Source organism: Xenopus laevis, chromosome 7S (assembly GCF_017654675.1).
Source record: "Xenopus laevis strain J_2021 chromosome 7S, Xenopus_laevis_v10.1, whole genome shotgun sequence".
Classification (NCBI taxonomy): Eukaryota; Metazoa; Chordata; class Amphibia; order Anura; family Pipidae; genus Xenopus; species Xenopus laevis.
Genome location: NC_054384.1, coordinates 61,244,578 through 61,261,702, shown reverse-complemented (window position 1 = coordinate 61,261,702; position 17,125 = coordinate 61,244,578). Strand labels below are relative to the sequence as shown.

Here is a 17,125-nt window from a genome sequence, read left to right as displayed (position 1 = left end):
TGTGTTTCTCTTCCCTCATGCTAATCACTCAGTTGGAGTTGCAGGTAGGTGTGTTATAGCATATTCCAACTGGTTTCCCTCTAATGGTCTGGGTTGGTGAGAATCATGTATCTATTTAGTTTAAAGATTATTTTATTAAGGCTTGCAGGTATTTGCAAACCTTGGTTCCTATACAGATTTATCATTGTTTTTGCTTGTCGCATCTCCTGGATCCCACTCTCATTGAAACTGCAGTATATGTGAATTAGAAAAAAAATCTGGAACAATTTAGAATTTGGTCAGTGAAATGTTTATTTTAGAGTATGATTTCCATTGCAAACTCACTTTAGTTTGTTAGAGTGCAATATTTGCTTTGCTTATTTGGGGTCTGTGTGGGCCACCTGTCCAATTTCAAACCATACAGCCCAGTTTTCTTCAGGCTGTGCCTGAGCAGGTTTTCATTGATCTGAAACCTGGACAAAAAGCCACCTCTAAAGTCAACCTCCCCCCATAGCTTACCATAGTGGCTGTGGTTGTTTTTTTTAAGGGGATACGTTGATTATGTATAAATTTTTTTTTGACTGTTCAAGGTTTTACATGGAAGCAACTGTAACAAGTCAGGCCTGCTGTTTCTTACTTGTGTCTTACTTTAATGGATACTGTAGCTGTGACATCCAGGAAGGTGCCAAGTCAAAGACCTGGCTGTAGCTACTTTCTTTAGGATTGGATTGTCATTATAATTTAAATGTATTTCAAAAGAAATACATTTTCACTATAGCACCTGTGTGTTTGTTTTATGCATGTTTATTACACATTTGTGTTTCCATGATGGGTGTTTTATAATAAGGCAGGCTTCCTACAATCTAAGGCCAGTGATGTGGGAAGATGAAAATACACAAATGTGCATTTAGAAGGTGATGACAGGAGCAAGGTGCAGCAGAACCCTCTACATATTGCCTGCTTGTTGGCATGTGCTAATTCAGTACTTCTTTTCACTAGACAGTGCTGCTGTTCCTTGCGCTACATTTTTAATCCAACACAAGATACAGAATGCAACAATGGCCCCAACTCAAGTGTTGTGTGATTGACCACTAAGGGTTGCTCTGTTGCACTTGCGTCCAGGGCTTTAGTAAATGACTCCTCTTGTCTTACAAATACCTTTTTTTATCACCATCAGTGAACACTAGTTGGTGAACCAAGAAGTAAAAAAAAAAATTATGTACAATGAATTAAATTTCACATATTATATATGCATAGTATAGAATCCATTTGTTGCATGGTAACATAGTTGCCAAGATCTTGTCCTGAATGTATATTATTATGTAGTTGTATTAATATTCATGCAAATGTACATATCATAAACCATTTGGCAGTAAACACTATATTTTAATTGTACATACTTTGCATTCAGCCAGATATGAAAAAGATCTGTAACCCTGCAGTTTCTCTCTAAGTGTAAAAGTTTTGCTCATATAGCAATTTACTAACTATGCTTTACGGTAGAACTCAACAGCATCAGTGACATATTTTAGATCTAGTGTGTAGAAAATGCTGTCATTTTAAAGTTCTACATTTTGTTTAACAAGGCAAATGCTTGTGTCTTACAGAATGCTGCCTTGCAGCACCTCTTCATCCGCAAGTCGTTTCGACCTTACAAATGTCTACAGTGTGGAAAGGCTTTCCGAGAGAAGGAAAAACTGGATCAGCATTTGCGTTTCCATGGAAGAGATGGCAACTATCCTTTGACATGTGACATCTGTAATAAGGGCTTTATAAGCACTAGCTCTTTGGAGAATCACATGAAGTTTCACTTGGACCAGAAGACTTATTCTTGTATCTTCTGCCCAGAATCTTTTGATAGATTGGACTTATTGAAGGACCACGTTGCTATTCATATTATTGATGGCTGCTTCAGCTGCCCCAACTGCAAAAAACGGTTTACTGATTTTATCCAGGTAAAAATGTTCCTCATCTTCATTATCATGAAATAGCTAAATTATTCATCTTCAGTATCATAAATTGTAAATCTAAAAGGGATTCTTTCATGATTTTTATGGTGTAGTTTTTATTTCTAAATTACACTGTTTGCACTGTAAATAATTCACTCTACCATGTCATTCCTAACTCAACAAGTATATCTATTTTTTAGTTGTAATATTGGTGTGTAGGCAGCCATCTCAGGTCATTTTGCCTACACTTCATGGAACTGCTTTCAGGCAGGATATTGTTTCTCCTACTCAATGTTACTGAAGGAGTCGCAGTGGGACATGGGATTTTACTATTGAGTGCTGTTCTTATATCTACCATGGAGCTGTTACCTGCTTACCTTTCCACTGTTCTGCTGATGGGCTGCTGGGGAGGGTGATATCACTCCAACTTGCAGTACAGTAAAGAGTGACTGAAATTTATCAGAGCACCAGTCACATGGCTGGGGGCACCTGGGATAGTGACAATATGTCTAGCCCCATGTCAGATTTCAAAATTAAATATAAAAAAATCTGTTTGCTCTTTTGAAAAATGTATTTCAGTGCAGAAGTCTGTTGTAGCAGCACTTTTAACGGATGCATTTAAAAATTCATGTGATGCATACAGAGGAGAGACATACAACGTTGTGTTCCCAAGTAATTCCTTTTGAAACTCGTGTCAGGATAGGGTACACCTACTTGCTGTCCCTCATAAAAACAGAACTGATTATCAGAGAGGCGCAGGTCCATTTTTCAAGCAAAGCTCTTTCATCCATGGGCACAAAGGGAATGTGCAAAATGTGAAAATTATGGCAGTAATATGGAGAAAAGACGCAATAAGAACATCTCCTCTTTAAGTGCACAGGAGTCATTACTGTTTGAACTGTAGTCAAAGAAAATTACAGCTGCAGTCTGAGTTCCCATAACTTCTATATGTCTGCTTGAATTATCTTCATGTCCGTAAGATTTTCTCCTGGTGCTCTGGTTCCACATGCATTCCAAAAGCATTCATTCAGGTTAATTGTAAGCTTCAATGGGACTGGTATTAATGTGTATTAGGAACAGTCAAAGGCTTTGTAATATGCCTGATGAGCTGAGCCAGACAAGCATATGGTGTTACTGTGGGGCTCATTTATCAACACTGGGAAATTTTGCCCATGGGCAGTTACCTATAGCAACCAATCAGTGATTCGGTTTTTAAAGCCAGCTGCAAGTAGAACAATGAATGCAGCAATGTGATTGGTTGCTATGGGTTACTGCCCATGGGCAAATTTGCCCAGTGTTGATAAATGACCCCCACTGTCTTTATTGTACAGTCTGACAGCAAATACATTAAGACCTTAACACTGAGGTTTTCTCTTTCCTTTTTGAAGTTGAAACATTTTCCATCTCCTTCTATTTATCGTGCTAGCTGCCTTGTAGTCAGTAAACTTTTCCCAAGTCATCTTAAAACAATATGAGCTAGTTTCATACTGTAGCCCCAGCACAATAGTATCCATTTGAGATTAAGAAAAAAAAAACGTAGATATTGTATATCAGACAGGCTAATCTATTTTGAGTCAGTGATAAGATTTTTTGTTAAGTTTTTGGGTCTCTCGAAGTAAACTCACAAAGCTACACAACAGATCTTGTTCTTTATCATATCTTGTTTTTTGTGTGTGTTTATCTGGTTCTTTGATGTCTGGCAAAAGCTTTGGGTTTCAGGACAGATTAATTTGTGACAGTGACCTTACAGGTATAAGATATATTATCCCAAGTAAGGGATCTTTCTGTAATTTGGATCACCATTTCTTTATCTGCTAAAAATAATTTAAACATTCAATAAACCATATCGTTTTGCAATGAATATGGATTCATGCAACTTAGTTACCATCAACGGCAAGGTACTATTGTATAATTATATTATTAAAAATGCTAATTATTTGCTTATAAAGGGTTTCTTGGTAACATAGCTTATACCTCTACCTCTAGGTCAGAGAAATTTTGAGGTTTTAAAATCCTATTATCATTATCTTCAGAAAGAGGTAATGGAAGAGGCAATGGGTTCAGCAACAGTAGAACAAATACAGTATTTACTAAGGCAATGAACATTTGTCACCTTTTAATTAACCTTTAGTGTGTTACTGAGAGAGTTAGAGCAAACCATTCTACACAGTTTTCAATTGGTCTTATTTTGTTATGAATTTTGTATATTCTTCAATTGTTATATTTCCTATTCTGTTTACTTACAACCTGCAACTGGTTGACTGGGTCTCTCACCTAAAACATTTTTGCTATTAAGTTAAAAAAGAAGCAAACTTTATTTAGTAAAAAGAAAAAAAAAAGAAAAATAGTTAATTAGTATTATGAAAGGCACATTCAGCATAGTGATATTATATAAGTGTGCAACTATAAGTAGTTTGTGTGTTATTAGAGGCTAAACTGTGATAATTCTGTTTATGCATTGTTGATGGTTTTATGCTCAGGCCCCACCCATGGACATGACATCATTTTATTTAAATATGTCACATGATACAACTGATTCAGGGAAACAACGCATGGAATCAAGGAGCATCTTATATATTTTAGTTTACTTTTGTTTAAATTATTTCACAGTATAGTTTGCCCATTGTCACAGGGAATACCAAATGACAGAACAGATTAGGAAAACGACCAAAATTAAAGTAGGGAATGTATTTATTCATTCACTCGTTTATTATCTGCTTTTTCCTGGTAGCCAAACAATTGGAGAAAGAGACACTAAAATACATTTGAAGCATATTTCTGCTTGAGCATTCCTTTCTCTACATTACATTTGTTGAGCTACCTATTTGTGCTTATTGTGCAGAAGCAGTGAATAAGGTACTGAAAGCATTTGGGCACATGGACTGAAATGGGTTTGCTGTTTGATCTTTTTTTTCCTTTGATTTATTTCAGTGGTTTGCAAAAATGGTTTATATTTCCTGTCATAAATGTGTATTCTTTTGGAAACAGGTAAAGAAACATGTCCGCAGCTTCCATTCTGAAAAGATTTACCAGTGTACAGAGTGTGACAAGGCTTTCTGTCGGCCAGATAAGTTGCGCTTGCACATGCTCAGACATTCAGACCGAAAAGACTTCCTCTGCTCTATCTGTGGCAAACAGTTTAAGGTGAGCCCTTAGACTTAGAAAGTTTGCTTTAAATGGCACGGTTTAAATATAAACAAGTTTCAGTATAAATACTTTTCATCAAACTAATTGAGCAAGTTTGGTTAATATGATTAATGTGCCAAGACTAAAATTATTTTGATAAATGAAGCATGGTTTCATTGTCAAATGGTCAAACTCAGAAGCCTTGCTATGCACATCATAACATCATAACTAAAAAGGTACCTGGTAATAATTGTAAATAGTTTAAACTTACTGTACATTGCATTCTACTCCAGTTTCCATGTAGTTCTGTTTTCTGTCCTTCTATATGGCAGTTCACAAAATATGCAAATGCATATACACGGAAGTAGGACAGCAATATTACCCTTTTGCAAGGGCTGTTGTTCACATGGTACAAGCCACACTGAAATAACATAACAAACCTCAGGATCACAACATAAGCTTTAATCAACAAGGAGTGTTGTTTGTAAAGCATTTTGGGCAGAACCCAACAAGCAATGTGCTCTATAAGGGTCTGGCCACACAAGCAGATTCGGGGAGATTAGTCGCCGGCTAAAATGAAAATCGCCTGGGGGAAGGCACATGAGGCGCTTAGTTTTCTGAAGCCGCCCGAAGTTGCCTCACAAGGAAGGGGACGGGGAGATTGTCGCCCAGAAGAAGAGGAGATTTGTTGCTGGGGTGACTAATCTCCCTGAAAATGCTCATGTGGCCAGATCCTAAAAGCGTGCTGCTTTTATATAGATAACATATATGATTAGATAATGTATTGTTAATGTGAACAAACCCTGTATTGGAGGTTACTCCAGTCTAAATTAAAGTGTAGCTTGTTCTGTAATGTGCTTATTTTATAAATAGTACATGATATGAAAGAGAGAGATGAGTGTACAAACTATTGTATTTGCAACACGGATATTGTACTGTTTTTCCTTTCTCATTCAAACTCACTGTCAGCTTTTTCTGTTATGTTACAACAATCATACCTGTATATGATTGCACATGTAAAAATTATTTTTTAGAATGGGTTAATGGGTAATCTAGTTGGCAATTTCAAGAAATTGTGTCCACATAAAGTGGACTTGTCACCCAGACATAAAAAGCTGTATAATAAAAGTTCTTTTCAAATTAAACATGAAACCTAAATTCTATTTTTCATGAAAGCATTCATAGCTGTTGTAAAATCATTTAAAATCTCAGCTGTCTTAGGCATAGAGGCGGGGCAGGCAGTTACTTTCACTTTCCATTCAGCACTTAATATTTGTCACTGCTCTCCCCACATCCCCCCTCTCTCTTTACCATTTAATTGTGTAACCAGTGCATGGGGATGGGCTTCATATCCCCCATTCTGGTGCACAAACAAGATACTGAGATGATGCAAGGCTTGCCTTGATAACAGTGCCCACAAAATCGCACCTGCCTGCTTGCTATAATTATGAATTCCCAAATTAAAGAAAATCAGATTCAAATAATTTATATGGTGTAATTAAAGTTTAGTTTGCATGAATAACTTGACAAAAAAGGATTTGGAATATTATTTTCAGGTCACAGAACACACAGACCTGTCTGATTGCTTGATTCACATTTGTATATGACTGCTGGGAGCAAGTATCTTGGGAGAATGTAGTTTTGGGTTATATTTACTCCCCTCTTCCTATTGGCATTATATTGTCTCTCTCTTCCTAGTTGGCATTTTCTCACTCTTTCTGGTTCTCCTTTTCTGTTTTCTTTGATTTAGAATTGTCTGTGGTAAGCAGAAAAGAACAATTTATATAAACTCGATAGAGATCAAATCTCAGGCTATGAAATAATCTGCATAAACCATTATAACCTGTATTCATTGTGCAAAGGAATCTGTGACCATCTGGTTTCTTTGCTCAGGACAAAATTCTAGGGAGTACCATAGAGAACTGTGATTAAAAAAAGGAGATATTTTGATTGATTATTAGTATTTATAAAGCCCCATCATATTAAATAGTACTGTACCATACAATAGTGAAGCAGCATTACCAGGTTGCATTTTGACATGAGGTAGTGGGAACTTGTCAACCTCTTTACCCTTGGACCAGCTGATTGGCCTATAATGCTGCATGTCTACCTACCACATTTCTGAATGTTATTACTTTACCCCAGAAGGCAAAAGCTGGTGTATAATACATGAGGATGAGAAAGTAGTAAGAGGCTAGAACAATTGTTTATTTTACCAAATGTAACACAACAACCTATAATATATAATTATCCATTATTAAAAAGCCTAGCATTCAGAGGGCTAAGACACACAGAGCTGTTTCTGTCTTTAGAGCAATGTGTTTTAAAATACCCCAAAAACTTGAAAACATGGCACACAAAACATCCCGACTTTTACTGAAATTGTCTGATGAACAGTTGTGTCAGCACTTGTCAGTGATAGTTTACTCGAAAAGTGTACAACTAACTATTGGCTAAGTGGCACAAACTTGTACGGCAATTGCAATTTATGAAGGACATATATGGAAGTCTTCTTAGTTTCTATGTTCAGTGTAATCGCTTTGTAATATAATTAAGTCGTAACTCAAAATTTTAATATCGATTTTATTTTTCCAGAGAAAGGACAAGCTGAGAGAACACATGCAGCGCATGCACAACCCTGAGAGAGAATCAAAAAAATCTGATCGCACAGGCAGAGCCAAAGCCTTTAAGCCACGCCTTGTATCAACAGATTATGAAAGTTTCATGTTTAAATGCCGTGTGTGCATGATGGGATTCCGTAGGAGAGGCATGCTGGTCAGTAGGAGAAGATGTTAATAATGATTTTTTTTTATATATATCATTTAGTTGCTTCAGACTAAGCACATTCATAACTGTTACTATTTTACTGCAGGTTAATCATTTATCAAAACGACATCCTGAAATGAAGATTGAAGAGGTGCCTGAGCTCACTTTACCAATCATAAAGCCTAACCGAGATTATTACTGCCAATACTGTGAAAAGGTATGGCGGAAGTCAAATTAAAGGGAATCGGCACCAAAAAAAAGTTTATATTTAGTGCAATTACAGTGTCCAATACAAGTACAGTATTATGTGTATTAATACAGTATTACTGTATTAAGTAAATCTGTCTATACAAGGTCCAGTTTTAGCTATTGATTCAGCCCCTACAGTTCAGTGGCTTATTGGACCAGTATTGTTGTCTAACTGCCTGCATGCTTGACAGCCATTATTGAACTGATTAAATGCCAGGTATCTATTGGGCATGTTTAAAATCCCACTGAGTGAGGACTGCGTGCGTTTTTTTTTAAAAGGCCCCAAACTGCCATTAATAATATAATATGACTGTATCAGAATGGCTCATTCTATTTTTTTCACACTACAGGTTTACAAGAGTGCCAGCAAACGGAAAGCCCACATCTTAAAAAACCACCCAGGAGCTGAGCTCCCTCCCAGCATAAGAAAGCTCCGTCCAGCTGGTCCTGGAGAACCAGACCCAATGTTAAGCACACACACCCAACTTACAGGAACGATAGCGACTCCTCCAGTCTGCTGTCCACACTGCTGCAAGCAATATAGCAGCAAGGTAGGGTTACAGTTATTTCCAGGACACAATGCAAGTCCTGATCCATAAGGGATTAAAGTATAAAGATTCTATGAAAAAGTGCATAGGTGAATGGGCAGAGTGATATAATAATATGTAACGGGGAACAAGATTATCACAAGGTGGCACCAAGTTGAAACTAATGGCGTTACATTAAAATGATGCAGAGGGAAAGCCCAAAAGAGAATGGGTAGAAAAAATTGTTAAAACCCAGGAAGAGAATGGAGAGAGAACGTTAAGTGTAAAAGGGGAAGCTAAATTCTATGGATTTGCATACAGGTGAAGTATTTAAATATTTTCAACACTTTGAAAGTGATAGAAAGATAACAGGAGAATAGAGAGGGGAGATAGGAAGAAAAAAGATGAAAAGATGGATTTAGATATTTATATATGTATACATTTTAGCAGTTTTAATAAATATTGAGGGGACTTGCTGTGATAGTCGTTTCTTAAAAAAAAAAATAGACACTTCATATTTCATATTTCTGTTAAAAACAGAAGGTGCAGTTTTTTCATCAGTGCATTTTAGCTGGAAATGCCTGAAGCTACCTATGCATTTTCTTATAGATGTACACTGCCTGACACAGCAAGTACAGTCAGTATATGTCACAAAAACCTATATTAGGGCATTTTAATAACCACCTGTACTAGCAGTATTAGCCATTAAGAGTGTGGCATACAGGGGATTTTGTCTCACCTTGTCAGCCACAGGAAATGTCATATTTTTAGATGCTGTGATAAGTAGAGAGGGCCTTTATAGCGACCACTGGTTTTCCCTGACAGCAGTGGCAATCAGACTCCACATATCCCCATGTGCTGTAGCCCTTAGGGAAATGTCAGATAAGTATACTTACAGGCAGTGAATAGCCCCTCAAAATTCTCCCTATGTAAATTGCTACAGGTAAAACTGACTTCTTGCATAAATGCATGACAATGTTCCCATCAGTTTTACACCGTTACGTGAGAAGTCAAATGAATCACATAGGGATATATGTATGTTCAGGTACTTTGTTTCCTGTGAGGAGCAAAATATCTCAAGAGTGACAAAGTGCCCTGCCTGCCATTGTGCATAAAGGAAAAGGAAAGGCTAAAATTCAGAAAGGTCTATATAAATACACAAGTAAACCCTCAAAGTAATGCTGCTCTGAGTCCTCTGTCAAAAGAAACACCACATTTCTTTCCTTCTATTGTGCATGGACTTCTGTAACAGACTTCCTGTTTCATCATAAACCTCCAGGGTTAGGGCATACGTATGCTCCGTTTGCTCCTCTCTCCCTCTATTTCCCCCCCTACCGCCTTCTTTCCCTGCTGTAATCTAGTCCATATGCCATATGGCAGCTGCAATCCTAAACAGAAAGAACTTCTAGAGCTGTTTGCTCATGTATGGAAAAGCATTCTGCAGAATAAATACAGTGGCTAATCTATTGGCTATAAACTGCTTCAGTAGCTTTCCTTTTCCTTTAAGGGCTATGGCACACAGGTAGATCTGTCAGCATTGGGAAATCCATGCTACCCGCAGGTGACAAATCTCCTAAAAAATACCTTTTTCATTGTGTTTGTGTGAATCGTGGGCAGTAAAACATTTGAATTGTGTAACTGCTGTAAGATGCAGAAGATAATTTCCAGCTGTTACACAATTCATATGTTTTAGTGCTGGAGATTTATATTGCTAGAAATACAAAGCTATTTTCTGGATATTTGTTGCCCGTATGTAGTGCAGTTTTCACATGGGCAACAATCTCCCTGCAGTATGGGCAGGGGTATAAGGGGTTTTCACATTACTTTAACTTGCAGTGCAGCAGTAGAAAATAGCTTATCAGAGCACACTCAAGACTGAGGGCATTTGGGAAAGTAAGAAAATGGCTTGCCTTATCAAATTTGATATTATAAGGAAAACATTATTTTTCTTAACAGACAAAGATGGTCCAGCATATACGCAAAAAGCATCCAGAGTTTTCTCTTCTGCCAATCACAGTGCAGGCCCCTATGCTCGGTACTGGGCCTGCAGTGCTATCTGCTGATGGAACAAGTGGGGAGACTGTGGTGGTAAGTTCTGGAGAAATTACGTTTACTCTGAGAAAATACTGTGTACTTTTGTAATCACTGACCATGCTGATATATTAACTATTGGCACTTCCCATTTATGCCACACACTGTTTTATGACTAAGCTGTCATTGGTTCCATCCTACTGTCTTGTGCTTTTATTATACGTATTTGTTTTAAAGAGGATTATACAGTAACACTACCAAATATTGCCTTGTATGATAACCCATAGTAACTTACCATGTTTTCTTTGATTGCAACTGTACTAGGTCTGTAGAAACCCCCCCCCCCCACTATAATCGACTATATGTGAAGCACAACCTGATTTTATGAGAAAGTTATATGCTGCACTTCCAAAATCTTTCTAAATGGTCTCTATCTCTGTTGTAGACTACAGATCTTCTGACACAGGCTATGACTGAATTATCACAAACACTGACTACAGAATACCGCACCCCACAGGGAGATTTCCAGCGCATTCAGTATATTCCTGTATCACAAACTACTGGTGGCATGCAGCAACCGCAGCACATACAGCTGCAAGTTGTGCAAGTAGCCCAGGTGAGTGTTTTTTCTATGCCTTATAAGTAGGGATGCACCGAATCCACTATTTGGGATTCGGCCGAATCCTTGGTGAAAGATTCGACCTAATACCGAACCGAATCCTAATTAGCATATGCAAATTATGGTCAGGAAAGGAAAAAGTGGAAAAAAATCTTCTTTTGTGACGAAAAGTCACTGACCGCCCCTAATTTACATATGCAAATTAGGATTCGATTAGGCCGAATCCTTTTGAAAAAGGCCGAATCCTGGCCGAATCCCGAACCGAATTCTAAGAACAGATTCTTGGAAAAAGTTATTTGCTTGCTGTTCTTGTGATGGTTTGTTGCAAACAAGATCTGTTGGTTTTCTTATTAACTTGTATGTGTCCAAAGAACATATTATGATTTTCTCTATGTTCTGTACAGGCACAGTCGCCTAATCAATCACAGCATTCCACTGTAGACATGGGCCAGTTACACGAGTCCCAAGGATATACACAGCATGCCATCCAAGTGCAACACATTCAGGTGGCCGAACCAACATCAGGCACCCATTCAACATCTCAGGTAACACTATCTCAGAATGTTAATATATAGAAAGGCATTTAAGTATTCTGTGATTGATTTTTTAGTCCTATGTGTTTATGCTAGTATACTTTTAAAAAGAGCAACTCTTAGTTTTATACAGTTTTATTTATAATCTACTTCTGCTGTAGATACTGCTTGTCTGGAATGCCAACTTACTTACAAAAAATAATTTTGTTGTAATATTGTTAGCTTTTCTAAAAAACAACCAGTGGTGAAAACATAATTACCCGCCTTCTTACACTGGAGTCACAAAATGAATTACGTTTTTGATTCAGATCTGTTTTGGATTAAAAGAATATCTTTGCTTCTGTTAACCAATGAAGACATGACTTAATATATTAGTGTAGTCCTTCACCTTAGATACAGATTTTGCTCTGTACTTCGTACTAAAGAATTACTCAAAACCCATGTTTTTAGATAACTAACATCTGCTCAATGCATGATTTATTCATAACAGCCTTGTCTTTATCTGGTGACAGGTAGGAGGTCAAGCCCTGAGCCCCTCATCACAGGAAGCAGAGGAAGTAAACTCATCCCAGCTACAGAATGCAGCTTCTCAGTCCCAGGCAAATTCAACTGTACAGCATGCATACCTACCCAGTGGTTGGAATTCTTTCCGTGGCTACCGTAAGTTTTTAATGCAGTTTTGATGATTTGAATATTAAACCTTTTTTTGTGAATGTTTTTCTTGACATACACCTACCCATGTACCCAAGAGTCCTCTGGTATTTGAACCAGGGACTTTTTATGTTCAGGCTGCCTTTGAACTGTTCAGTGTAAAAATAAAAACTGGGTAAATAGATAGGCTTGAAACAGAAGAAGGAAAAGTGTGTCCCATGTCATTGCACCATCCCATTATTTTGTCCGAGATCCCAACTATATGAAGTAAAACGTAACTTTTATTAAATCATCCAAATTAACACGAGAAAAAATAATAATAATAAATTAAAAGCAAGGTTAGGTAGGGTAGCTGTATAGACACGAGGTCATCAGCTAATGTACGATATATAAGATCGAGATTATGATGTGGGTTTATGCTACAGTAGTGACTGTTGCCCACCATCAATCCCAACTGCTGCCGTGCTGGCGTGCCTCTGTGCGTGTGAGGGATGGATGGCATTGGAGTTATGTAGGCACACAAAGATCAAGCTCAATATGTACACTGTAAACTCAAATGCCGTGAATGGCAACTTCCACCTGAGGGGCCCCGTGTCAACTGCGAGGGTACTTGCACCTCGCCCCTCGTATCAGAGAAGAGGTAGCAAAGCAATTGGAGGCGGAAGCAACCTTCCGATATCGAGAGCACACCTCATTCCCTCCCACACCACCCTTCCTTTGAGATAAGTTGACACGGGGCCTCTCAGGTGGAAGTTGCCATTCACGGCATTTGAGTTTACAGAGTACATATTGAGCTTGATCTTTGTGTGCCTACATAACTCCAACGCCATCCATCCCTCACACGCACAGAGGCACGCCAGCACGGCAGCAGTTGGGATTGATGGTGGGCAACAGTCACTACTGTAGCATAAACCCACATCATAATCTCGATCTTATATATCGTACATTAGCTGATGACCTCGTGTCTATACAGCTACCCTACCTAACTTTTCTTTTAATTTATTATTATTATTTTTTCTCGTGTTAATTTGGATGATTTAATAAAAGTTAAGTTTTACTTCATAGAGTTGGGATCTCGGACAAAATAATGGGATGGTGCAATGACATGGGACACACTTTTCCTTCTGCTTCAATTCTATATGTCATGTGACCCTGCACACCATTAATTTGCTATCTCTCTATCAATGGGAGGTGCTACCTATTACCTTTTGTTGTAAATAGATAGGCTTATGTTCAGGCTGCCTTTGAACAGTTCAGTGTAAAAATAAAAACTGGGTAAATAGATAGGCTATGCAAAATAAAAATGTTTGTAATATAGTTAGTTAGCCAAAAATTTAATCTATAAAGGCTGGAGTGGCCAGATTTCTAACAGAACACAAAGTGCTTTTCAGCGCTCTAACTTTGAGTTAGGGAGCCACATGGGACATAACTCTTCAGTGAGTTTGCAATTGATCCTTAGCATTCAGCATAGATTTAGATTCAGATCAATCAGTGGAAACCAAGAGAGTTGCAAAGCAGGAAGTGGTGTTCTGGATAATTTTTGCCTAATTACTGTATTGATTTTTTTTTTATTATTTTCTAATCTACTGCCCTAGTCAGAAATCACTAAGCAGCAGAAAGTGAGAAGAAAATGATGCTGCAGGGCTGAATATTAATTCTGATGCACATTGCACAGGTGTTTATACTGCCATGTGAATTTCTGCCTCTTTTACTTCTTCTCCTCCTTGCATCCTATTCACCCATTGGGATAAAATTAAAAAACAAAATAAATTATGCTTGCTGAATTTAAATAAATGCTTTTAAAAAAATAAAAATCAGAATTAATTATTAATCAGTCTTGTGTAGTGAATTTTATATTTTGACTTGTGAGTCTGTCTAAGATCATTTGCATAAAAGGTATTATCAATATTTTATGATGAACATTAATGGGAAGTATGATTAAGTAAGTTTTTTTCTTTGTATTTCACTAAGGGAAAACTAGTCAAGGCTAAATGCTGGCAATTGTCTCTGTAAAAAGTATATGATCATAACTATGGCATTAATAGGCATTCATAACCCCACATATCTTCATTTTTAATCCGTAAAGCCCTGCCTTTGCCACAACCATAGTGTTACAATATTTTAAATTTTTCCTCTTAAAATTAGCAGTCTAGACAGTCTAACGATCCAGATAGCTTCAGATAGCACTGGCTTCAAAACCATCAGTCCCATTTTGGACCAGCACCAATCATTGCATTACTTGCAACAGTGTATCAAAAAGAAATATGTAGCAAAATGGGAGAAATAAAAGAATATACTGGAAGCAGAGGAAGAAAAACTAGGCACAAAAAGTTATTGTAATAATGTTATGTGCTATAATTATAATTTGTAGCAATGTGTGTTTATTTATCACTTGCATAATCACTTTCAAAAGCCTACTGTGAATATGGTAATCTGAGCAAAAATTGGATTTTAGCATAGCATAAATTTCACAATAACTCCATGTAATAACATAACATAATGCCATGGAATGATATTTACACATAACCATCTTCAAATTTGCTACATTTTTAAACCACATGTGCCAATAATTCATTTGTTTTGATAGATTTTTTTTGTCCTGGTATATCAGGTCCTACAGACTACTGCAACATGTGGCTGTTCCCAACCTGCATATAAACACAAGAATTACCAAATACTCTGGTCTTTGCTTGGTCCTGTTTTTTCCAGCCAAATCTGCTCTTTGTGTCTTCATCTAGGGAATGCACTGCTTGAGGGCTCAGGCACACAAATGAGCAAAGGCTAGCAGATAAGCTGATTTTCATCCAGTGTTTATACAGAGAAAAAGAATCAGACACTATCCACAGATGAAAACACACATTTTGCCAGATATCAGCACTTTTTCTATAGTAATGCTAATTTGGTGTTTTTATGCTTATTTTATTGGCTTTGTAGTAATAATGCTATAGAAAGTCACGACTATAACCTGCTTCACATAATAAATCTTTTATCTCTTCTATAGCCTCTGAAATTCAGATGATGACATTACCTCAAGGCCAGTATGTGATTGCAGAAGCAGCAGTAGGCACACCTGTTACTCCTGTTAGTAGTGGACAAGTAAAAGCAGTCACTCAGGTAATGTGAATCCATGTAAGACATTTAGTGTGTCTCTCCAGTTAGATCATTTTGTGTGGTTTCTATGTAATTTATTCTTTTAAATACCACCATTTTTTTCACTTTAGACACATTATGTCATATCTGAAGGACAAGGAGTCTTGGATATGAAAAAGAATGCTTCTCTTGTAGAGGAGTCAACTCCAAACCCTGACCATCTGGAGCAGCCAGCCAGTAATTCATCTCAAACAACACAATACATAATCACCACAACTACCAACATGAATGGTAGTAGTGAGTTACACATCAGCAAACCCTGAAAAATATGAGGAACAGTACAGAAGGCCTAAAAGTTTAAGGCTAGGAGCCACAAGTGGAAGAATCTCAAATTTTTTGTACTACGGAAATTTTGAAATGTGAGAACACGGGGTGCCTGTCTTCATTTGGCCCATAAAAAGTATTGAAAAGTGTTGAACTGTCAAACTTGGGTCAATGTAGAAGACAGAACAAACATCGACGGGACAAGGACACATCTAAACATGTACATGTGCTTTATAGTTTTACTGACCTTATTTGTTGCTGCTTTGAATGTCTCCAGTTTCTTGTTCCATGTACCACTATGGCCAGCACGAAGCTTTACATTAAGATATCAGTACTCCTTTACCTGGGAATGATGTCAAGTTTCTGGACTTACCCTAGCAGCAATTTCTACTTTTGTAGGAAATAACATTGCAAGCATAAAAGCACCTTGAGTTTATTTTTTAAAATGGCTCAACTGTTCTGCATGTTGGTCTCCCAACACATATTCAAAGGCACCTTTCTCAAAGAAGGGACAAAGCTTTACTATGAGTAAGGTAGATCCATATTATCTCTTACAGAGAAAAGAATAGATCTGAAGTGGCATAAAAAATTGTTCTGTTCTCTAAAAAAATTCCAAGTTATTTAACTATGTTTGTTTATTTGAAACTAAATCTGTAAGACATAAAAGGGAAGTTTTTTTTGTTTTACTTAATATTGTAATTACAAGTTAATGTATTTAAAAAGAAATGTTAAGTAATGTTGTTGTGGCTTTTCAAAGTACATACAGGGGCAATATTAGCTTTGTAATTCATTTCCAGCAGTCTTAAGATTTGAGAGATTTCCTATATCCATAGTGCTTGCCAGGAAGTAAAAGTGACCATGACCTCCAGAACTGGTAGAACCCATTATAGATAAAGGTAGTGCCTATGATTTAGCCAACATTTATAACAGTTGCAGCAGTGTTTATTGAAATGTAATAATCGGTGTAACCCTGAAAATTATATTGAGATATCACCTGTCTAAGATAACATTTATATCAGTTTGGCTTAAAGGACCAGTAACACCATTTTGAGAACCCAGTCATAATCAATGAGCGTGCCCAAGTAACTTCAAATATTCAGCTGCATCCTGCTTTTCTAGTAAGGAATCTTAAAAAAATCCAACTGCCGCTTCCAGATGGAGTACAAGGGGTCATGCCATCTTGCACCACCAGAAGGGTTTCTTCTACCCTGCGTGCACGCTGCCGTGAACCACTTCCTCGTCTTCGGGGTCCAACTTCCAGGTTTGTGACATCATTTCCGG

At 37.3% G+C, this 17,125-nt stretch overlaps 1 protein-coding gene across 3 annotated transcripts in view; it reads left to right on the top strand.

Annotated features, from left to right (window-relative positions):
• The window catches only part of prdm10.S (PR domain containing 10 S homeolog), a 54,328-nt gene extending 37,563 nt beyond the window's left edge, over positions 1–16,765 (top strand). For all 3 annotated transcript variants that reach the window (XM_018227728.2, XM_018227726.2, XM_041571307.1), the window contains 11 exons: positions 1,587–1,934; positions 4,917–5,072; positions 7,650–7,829; positions 7,927–8,037; positions 8,420–8,620; positions 10,553–10,684; positions 11,073–11,243; positions 11,651–11,791; positions 12,292–12,439; positions 15,432–15,544; positions 15,652–16,765. In XM_018227728.2, coding sequence (XP_018083217.1) covers positions 1,587–1,934; positions 4,917–5,072; positions 7,650–7,829; positions 7,927–8,037; positions 8,420–8,620; positions 10,553–10,684; positions 11,073–11,243; positions 11,651–11,791; positions 12,292–12,439; positions 15,432–15,544; positions 15,652–15,843 — 1,893 coding nt within the window. In that variant the 3' untranslated portion in view covers positions 15,844–16,765. The remainder of the gene's footprint in view (positions 1–1,586; positions 1,935–4,916; positions 5,073–7,649; positions 7,830–7,926; positions 8,038–8,419; positions 8,621–10,552; positions 10,685–11,072; positions 11,244–11,650; positions 11,792–12,291; positions 12,440–15,431; positions 15,545–15,651) is intronic.
• The last annotated feature ends 360 nt before the right edge of the window (positions 16,766–17,125 follow it).